Genomic DNA, 9,397 nt, shown 5'->3' on the forward strand with positions numbered 1-9,397 from the left:
TAGCTCTCTTATGTCACCTGATGTCATCAGACTTCTTCGGATGCATAAGAAATCAAGCGTTTTGCTGATTTTTCATAATGATAAAAATTAAGGTAGCCGATTTCTGGATTGCTGCCGCTTTGCTTGCAAACTCTGAGTAAGAGAGACATCAGATCTGAGGAGCGACAAGGCATGAGCACGGCAAAATTTAAGTCTCTCTATTTCTCCCTTTCTTACCTAGTCGTGTGCTTAATGAATTCAAGCTTTTTAGTTAACAAAATTAAGGCAAAAACTAGGTAATGTATATATCAGTTATTTTTTTCATTTTTTTTTTTCAGATTTATTTCCACGGTGTTCTTATGATAGTTGAGATTGTGTTAGATGAGAAACTACTAACACTGCTCAATATTGGGTAACATATGCTCAATTATTCAAATGGTGAGTTGTATAAAAGGCGATGTCGCATGTGCTCTGGGCGGTCATTTATGATTGACGGGAAGAGTGAAGGTGTGGTTTAATATTACATGCAGCTTGTGTATAAGTTTATCAATTTATTATATTGTTATTTAGATGGCACTTTGAGTTGTATCTTTGTGTGATTTAATTTTGGACTATAGTTCAAATATTTTTCATAATTAGAAACAGCTATATTTTAAGATTTATCAGAATATCTAAAGTCATCATTAGCAACAGTTATGCTAAGATCTATCAGAATATCTAAAGTCATAATTAGAAACAGTTATGTTATGATCTATCAGAATATCTAAAGTAAATAGATGACCAGTGGTTGAATAGTTGGCTCAAAAACCTGGCCCCATATGCACAAACAATCCTTATCTTAAGTGAAAAATTCTCCTTAACTTCATAAGAAAATTCTTAGCTGAGGAAACCCCTTAAGTGGTATGCACAAAGTACCTTAAGAATTTCCTAAGCCAAGAATTTTCTCAACTCTGTAGGATTTCTCTTATGTGTTGAGCTATGTTTAGCCTGTGCATTGACCAATAGAATTACCTGTTACAATAGCTCACACTGGGGAATTCCTGGGGAATCCATGTTTGAAGAAATCCTTTACTTGGATATGATAGGCCTATCAGTTATTATTATTAGAAGAGTTGAGATATCAATCGTGTAGGCCAAGAAGTTGTAACTTCTTGTGTAGGCCTAGTATTCTTCATACTCTGACAGAAAAAGAGGCATGTCATCCAATCCCCAGACCCAACACTAATAATAATAATCCAGTTACATAATTACATTTTAATCAAAAGGTTTTATCTCTTTTGGCTGATACATGTGCACCCATCTCCCCTATCGGCGATAATTCTGTAAAAAAGCCCCATAAAAAATATTAGTTTATCATCATTGTCACCTACAAGAAGTGATTCAGTAGGGCATATTTTTTGCTCATACAAAAACACATTGAATTTAACCAACGATGCCCTCCGGACCGTCATTACATACACTAAAACATGGAACGTGCCATGAGCAAAGCTAATAGTAACATAAATTGCAGTGAGAGGCACTCTTAGTACAGGGAGAGTCTGTTTTTGTGCACATTTGATGGGGAAAATTTACATTATAATTTTTTTATGTGAGCAGAAAAAGTAATGCGGCCGGGGATGATAAAGTAACATTTTTTCATGGGCCCTAAAAAAGAAATAAGCCCAGCATATACTTATTTCATGACTATGGCCATTTACATGTCATCGACTTACATATTTTTAGTGTCATCTGTGATCAAAAATTGTGGCATGTAATTCATAATATTAATATTAATTTTAATTATTAATTTCACTATTGACCCTATGTATGCACATATTAAATACCTATGTTAATTGTATAAGCATTGAAGTGTGAGATTCCGTGTTATCAGGTGGTTTTCGGGGATTTCATAAGCAATATGTCATAAAAAGTGCCCACTCAAAATTTTTCACTTTAGATATCCCTTAAAGGTACATACGAACCGAGCATCGGTGGAGCGTGGATTCCCAGTAACACATGTAAACCACTTCTACTAGATTCTTATATGACTCAAATAAATTTGACATGCCAAGGGATAAACTTAATAGATCACTCGACCAGCCATAAAATACCTCTAGATTGCTCCTTTCTTTAAATTTATGGTTGTAAATTTAACCTACTTCCGTGACCTACTTTCCTGCCCCATTGACATACAGCTTAGAATGCCAGCAGAAAAATCTGTTCAAACATCATTTTCGGGTAAAATTAAACAATGCTTTTTGGTAATTCTCTTAGTTATACTACTTGAAACTATATGCTGGCATTTGGTTGGTTTTTGTGACAAAAAATTCACTTTGTATGCATCTTTAACAAAATGACAAATTACAAATGTAACTGCCAGAAGATCCGTAATGAAAAGTATCCCCGCTCTATCAAAACGAAATCGCTGGTAAATCTCATGATCTGGGTAAAAATCCAAAGGACTTTCGCGGTTCCGAAATATTCTTGGTCTTGCGACTGCCCTTTCCAGTTCATCCACTTCTTCACGATAAACAGCAATAATAAGAGCCATAGAGAAATACTGTTGCTGCACAGCTTTGACTAGCACAAATGAATGCCACTGTGTTGTACAGTCACTGAATCTAAGGACAAAATTTCCACTTAAGAGACCCAATGAAAATTCTCATTTTAAGATGCTTTGTGCATACCACTTATGTTAAGGATGACCACTTAAGGAAATTCTTAGGGAAATTCTTTAAAAAATACACTTAAGATGTTTTGTACATACGGGGCCTGCTTGATTTTCTCTTCACAACAAAAAATTAACAAAGAAATGGGTTAATCTTCTACATAGTATTAATGTGAATACCTTGCCCAGGCGACTTAGTAGAGTTGTTTGGTGGTAGTTCGTCGGATCATTTATATTTCCTTTTTTTCTTATAAAGTGGGATCTTTGTACCAGTTTGCCATGTGTCTGGTAAAATACCAGTATCAAGTATAGCCATGTTAAAGAGTTTTTTTGTAAATTGACATCCATACTTTTTGTTTTCTTCATTACCGTCAAGTTGGGTAAATGCTGATTTCTGACCTCCCTCTGCTTGAATTGCACGAAGTTCACAAATATTGGTCGACTTTTACCCTTTATCCTTCGTCACATCCGATGCACTCGATAGAACTCCACATTTTTTCTGTTTCAGCTTTTTAAAATAAAACCGCATAAAACAATGTGGGGAGATTGCGGAGTGCTCATAGCGTCTAAATTGTCTATAGCTGACATGGCAGGTTTTGTGCTATTACAAATTGTCGCGGTTATTGTTGGTGTCGTCAAACGGCTATATCTCTACCCCATCAGGTAGTTTTTTTCATATACTTATTTTCTCCACTGAGGTTTTTATCATGTTTTTTTTTCATTTTTCCTTTCTTTGTTTAGGTTCATGTGCTTGTCATTGTTTTCTTTCAGGCTCCACCCCTTTGATAGTAAATCTGAATTTACCGGAGAGTCCAGGTTTCTTGGCATTTGTTCTTGACTCACGCGTACCACCACCACAGCATCGAGGAACTATTACTTTGAACTACTACACGACGGAAGAAAAATGAATCCACGTGTTTCCTGTGTTTTGATTATGTTCTACATTTTGAGCGACGTCATCCACGGTGAGACGCACTCTCCAGAATATATATACCGCAAATGCAACTTTTGTATCGCACCAACTTACAAATAGAATATTTAGAGAAGGCAATGAGACGTCGTTGTCCGGCCCTGATAGTAGAGCTCGGTGCTCTGGGAGTGCAACTGAGAGTTCTCAGGAAAAAAAGAACAGCAATGGATCTGGACCAGGCCAGACTGAATATGGAACTGGCCAAGCACGCGCTGTCAAAGCTTAAACTGAAGTACTTGTCCCTGGAGTGTCGGGTAGGTAAAAAAACATCTGAAAACTCACCGATATTATCAGTCTGCAACTGTCGTTTCCGGTAGAGCTTTTGGTTTCAGAGATTTTTGGCAGTGGAACTTTCTGTTTGCACATAGACAATAGACTAGCATCCTTATTTAGAATACCGGAAGAAGTGTTTCGTTTGTTAGATCACGTTTTACGTTGATAGATCATATTGTGGCGACATAATGTAGTTCAATAAAGGTTAAATGCTTAAAATCAGACTGAAATACTCTATATAAAATTGGCGAAATGGGCATTTTTTTTTCAAAATTAAGTCCCCTATACCCAGAAACTTGGAAAGAACTGAAAAGTGCATTTCCCTTTTCAATTTTGATGTGAATGCATGGTTTCTTAAATTTCTCACTCGCGTCATTCAAATTACTATGCATGCTTTTTACCGCTTTTAAATGAGTAAAAGTTTAAAATGTTAAGCTGTTGCTGATTTTTCAGTGTTCAGAATTGAGTTGTCAAAACGGGGGAACATGCAAAAGAGGGCCAGGATATAACGTTTCATGCGCATGCGCGGCAGAATTTACTTGCAAGAACTGTGAGATAAGGGTACCTTCCCTGACGTGTTCATCAACCTGGTTATCAGCCTGTCAAGGACCGTACGGAACTGACCGCTGCTCGTGAGTTCTAGACCTCTCTCTCTCTCTCTCTCGTGCACACACACTATACAAACACAAATGCACATTGGCACATATTTTAATATCAAAATTTTACATAGTAGGCCTTATCAATTTGTAGAGTAGGCCTACAATGAAACCATTTCTTGCATCTTCCAAGATTGGCATCCCATTTGTATGCATTGTTTATATTCAAAATTCAACAGAACCCAAATGCTACTGTCTTCAGTGGCTAGGTACCTGCTGTGGCTAAAGAGTATTATAACTTTACCCATTATTTTAGTTTCTCCTGTCCAGCCGAATGCATTGACTCAGGCACCGTATGAGGGACGGGGAACTATACAGGGGTAAGTTTGTTTGTTTGTTTGTTTTTTAAGGGAAAAAAAATATATATTTTTTTTAATTTCATTATTATCCTCAGTTATTAGATAATAGTTGTATTGCAATTAAAATGGACGGATATTCCAGATTGTTTTTACAAATTACAAAACAATCCATTTTTAGTAAAGACATATTAGCAATTCGTGAATTCGCGGTGATTTCAAACAAAAAATATACTTTGGGGATCAAATAAGTACACGCATACACATACATGCATAAGTACATGCACATAGGCACACACACGTGCACATGCACTTATGTTAAAAAAAAATAGAACTAAAACAGGTGGAGCAGAATTAATGAAACATGTTAGGGTAACAAATAAAATTCTATTTATTTATTTATTTATTGTTTCATGTTGGCAGGACTCCGCGTTGTGCCGAGCTGCCATTCACGACGGCCGCATACCATCTACGGGTGGAGTGGCCACAGTGATAGGTTTTGGAGCGTTACAGTCCTTCGGAAGTTCAACACAGAACGGGGTGACGACAAGCAGGTAGGAACGTATAATTACTACAGTTATGCCCGTGCTGCTTGTTTATACTGTACATGCATTTTTTTTATTCGTGTGAGTGCATTTGTTGAGTTCTTGATTATAAAGAAGTGTTCATGTACGGGGGTTATTGATAGGGGAACGTAAGTGTGGTGTTAAGTAAGGTAGAAGTAACATATATTGTATTTTATTTTTTATTATCCAGTATTTTTGTAATGCATTTCATGAAATGAAGTAGCCGAAATAAAGAGTAAATCACGGCGTTGTTAATAACTATGAATCAAAGAACATGTCATTGTCCGTTTTAATGTTTTAATTTTAAATGGATCTTTTTATTTTTCAGCTACGGTAGTTATGGAACTTCCTTCCGTTTCGTCTAAATAAAAAGAAAGCATCAGACAATGAGACTTGTAATAACCAAGAAAACTGCATTCTTCCACGTTTGATGACGTCGTCGTGATATCAGTTCTAGGCGATCGAGCGTGACGTCATATGAATTATCCCTGCATGAGCACTAATGGACTACACATGCCACGCGTCTGTTTTGATTCCTTCTCAGATGTAAATTTTCAGTTTTTGTTTTCATACTCACAATAAATATCTGCAGATCGTAAGGAGGGGTATGTTTTTGATGGCTTTTGCAAAGTTAGATACACTGTTTTATTCAATACCTTTACTTCAACTTCTCGACCATGTTATGGTTATTATTTATTAAACATTTAAAGTAATATGTAAGTAGACCTACATGTAGGTATTTTACTATTTATTCATTAATAAAAACAACCCCCGTTATAGATTGGCTAAGTGAGCTTCAACGCGAATAATACAATGTAGCAAACGAGTCGCTTCCCACCACGAACATTCTACCTGTAAATTAATCCCTGTGAAATGCACCAACCTTTTTCAAAACTTCACAACAAATCTGTTAAAACGATGATCGATGATGCCAACCGTCTTGAAAAATTTGAACCATCTACAGTACTTATCGGAGTTGTGTAAAAGAGGAATCATGTTGGATGCTTCCACACACTGCAAAGTTTTCCGGTCAATTGCCAACTCAAAGAAATGTTGAAACCACAGAGAATATTGTAACCCTATATAATCATCCATATATATATATATATATATATATATATATATATATATATATATATATGGGAATGCTCACAGGGCAAATAAAATGGAAACTAAGCTGGTGCTGGTTACAAATCAAAAGTTGCCAAATTTCCATAAAATTTAAATAATATATTGTCTGAAAATTCTCTTAAAACCAAGATATAAATCCAACACGACACAGTTGGAAGCCAGCTGGTTGAAAGATAATTAGTTTGAAACCGAACACTGACCTTCTGTTTGCTCGAGCTGGCTCTGTCGAATGAGACAAGGTAACCATTCCATTCTCGCACTGGTCATATTTTGTTTCTGCACTGATCCATGTGTGAGGTTTAGCAAAAATATTGTGTTTGTGTGACAGAAAACGTTTATACATGCAAGAGTTTGCTTGGCCTCATTAAAAACTGTTCATTTGGAGAGCAACGGAAAATTAATGAGAAATGTCCGTGTCTTGTTTCCGGAAAACAAGAAGATAACCCTCTTTGTTGTTTGATACAGCTATCTTTATTTTCAACAAAGGAATGTGGTAAAAAACTGAAATAAAATAAAGAAAAACCTTTGTCAAAATACTGTTGATGATATTTCTATTACTTATTGTGGCACTTACAGGCCACCGTACCTTGCAAAACTAGCGTGAAACGTGCAGCATTCTTGCAATGACAAGTTTTAACGTGAATACATAAAACAAGGCAGCAAAGCTGTCAAATGTACAGACAAAAAACAGAAAATAAAGATGCAAAATAGGTCATTTTGTCAATTTTGATGCAATAATAAATAATGCTTATAATAGCACTGTCAGTCAACACTGAATTTTAATCATGCACAACAGGTAACATGGTCAATAACAGGAGTGGACCCAGAGATATTGCAAAATTTACCTGCATAATTATCACTCCTTCCTTATTATTAATCTAGCAGACTGGCTTAATCTTTGGGAGTTTACAGGGACATATCAACAACTGTGCTTTATGTAATCTCATTTAATAACCTATTAATTAGGCAAATGACTTTATAACTCTGAACTTAGCTTAGTGATACCCAAGGGAAATTTACAGACTGACCCTCTCAAAGGTCTTTCAGGCCCATAAGTCACATCTTAAGAAAAGCACAAAGTAATAATGCACAAAATAGGATGCTGTAAATTCTGATGCAATAATATATTACGCTTAACTGCAAAGTCAACATCAAATTTAAATTATGCAAAACAGGTAATACCGATGAAAGTAAAAGCAGGCCCATGAGAGTTCAAGTTCATACTTAGAAAATGCCAGAATGAGAAAAATGAGAATTTCACAAAAAGTTGCGTTAATTCAATATAAAATGATAATCCAATAGAGCTGGTTTTCTTATTTGAGCTGTATGTCAATCCTAAGAATCATTCTTTTAAGCTAAAAAAAATAATAAGTAACACAGTTTGCTTTTTATCATAACGTTTGTGATGACAGTGCACGAAGTTGGCTTTTTGTCAATTTTGATGCAATATTACATAATGATTAACTATAATTACCACCATTTATTTTTATTAATAACGTGGTCATTTAGAAAATTTGATTACCACTGGGCTTCATGACCATGGGAGTTCCAAGTCCCACACTGAAAATGCCAATATATGAAAGAAAACAACTTCACAAACATGTACAACAGAAAAAGAAACCAATTAGATTGCTTTTCCAACACAGGCTGCATTTTAGACCTGTGTTTCTTTCCTGTAAGTTTTAGGAAGAGTAAGTAACATGGTTTTTCTTTAATGGTCACTATAAAAGCAGTGTCCAAAATAGAGGTTTCTTCATTTTCGTTGCAATATTACATAATGCATAATGACTATCAATTTTAATAATGAAATAAAATTATCATGGATATTCAGACTAGCAAAGGTCTTCAAACCCATGGAAGTTCAAAGTCACACCTTGAAAATGTCGATATGTGAAAAATTTAAGGATGAGTGCAGATAACCATTGGCAAAGTGCCCATCGTCAAATTGTTTAAATAATTTGCTATTATAAAGTTTATGCATATATTGGTTGTGTGAAAAAATATTATTTGGTTTGAGGCATCGTTTGAGGCATCGTATTTTTAATGAGTTATATGTGGGGGTGGAGGTAACCAGATTTACCTGTTGTATGCAGTCTAATATGAATCAGAGCAAGTTATTTCAGCATATATATTGCATAAATAATTTTTTCTAATGAAACTTGTCTTGTGGTGAAAAAAAGAGTTATATGTTAAATAATTGCGATGTGGCACAAGTAAATGGGAAAGTAATGGTTTTTTTTGTTTGTTTGTTTGTTTTTTATTAATCCTAGAGAAGAGAGGGAGGGGTGGTGTATTACAATATTTTCTCACAGAAAACATCACTGATTTCACTTAACTGTATAAAAGTCTTGTAACTAGAAAAACTTGTATCAGCGTATTTATTAATTTTATATAACTTTTCTCACAGACCAGCATTTGTTGGTATAAATAATTATATTGTTAACCAATACACATTTTGTACAAAGCCCTATAGAATAGTAAAAAATGCTAAAAGCAAAAGGCTGTTACAGTAACACAAAAAATCATGTGTTAAAGCACTCTAAACACCTATTTGGAATGTTTCCATTAACCATACAATAAACAAGGTATAAATTGTACCAAAATAATGATAAGGTAAAAGTAAAAACTAAATGAAAATATAGTACACATAATAACAGTAATGGCCAATAATCTGTATGACAATGAAAATAAATCACCTAAAAAGTGCTTCATATATGATAATGTATGTGATAAAGACCTTGTATAGAAAGCAATGCAAGAGTTATTTTATACAAAATATATAAATATGAGAATAAAAAATGTATAATAAACAATAGATAATTAATCAGATGTGCTGTCTGAAACACTTTCTGCCTCGCTAATACTCTCACCACTTGATG

The 9,397-nt window shown here is 34.8% G+C and overlaps 1 protein-coding gene across 1 annotated transcript; it reads left to right on the forward strand.

Annotated features, from left to right (window-relative positions):
- Window positions 1-460: 460 nt before the first annotated feature.
- LOC147762221 (uncharacterized) lies at window positions 461-5,986 on the forward strand. The gene is made up of 6 exons (XM_087010728.1): window positions 461-486; window positions 3,398-3,850; window positions 4,323-4,501; window positions 4,782-4,845; window positions 5,245-5,375; window positions 5,716-5,986. Exons 2-4 carry the CDS (start codon window positions 3,626-3,628, stop codon window positions 4,822-4,824), a joined length of 447 nt encoding a protein of 148 aa, XP_086866854.1. The 5' UTR covers window positions 461-486; window positions 3,398-3,625; the 3' UTR covers window positions 4,825-4,845; window positions 5,245-5,375; window positions 5,716-5,986.
- Window positions 5,987-9,397: the final 3,411 nt, after the last annotated feature.

This window comes from Lingula anatina, chromosome 4, assembly GCF_051362555.1.
Source record: "Lingula anatina isolate TDL-2025a chromosome 4, LinAna3.0, whole genome shotgun sequence".
NCBI lineage: Eukaryota > Metazoa > Brachiopoda > Lingulata > Lingulida > Lingulidae > Lingula > Lingula anatina.

What these genes read in the sequence shown, in the direction of transcription:
- LOC147762221 (XM_087010728.1), top strand. Translation starts at nt 3,626, where the DNA reads ATGCAACTTTTGTATCGCACCAACTTACAAATAGAATATTTAGAGAAG. An exon ending in ACTTGTCCCTGGAGTGTCGG is followed by an intron (nt 3,851 to 4,322) that starts GTAGGTAAAAAA and finishes CTGATTTTTCAG; the next exon opens with TGTTCAGAATTGAGTTGTCA. An exon ending in TACGGAACTGACCGCTGCTC is followed by an intron (nt 4,502 to 4,781) that starts GTGAGTTCTAGA and finishes CCATTATTTTAG; the next exon opens with TTTCTCCTGTCCAGCCGAAT.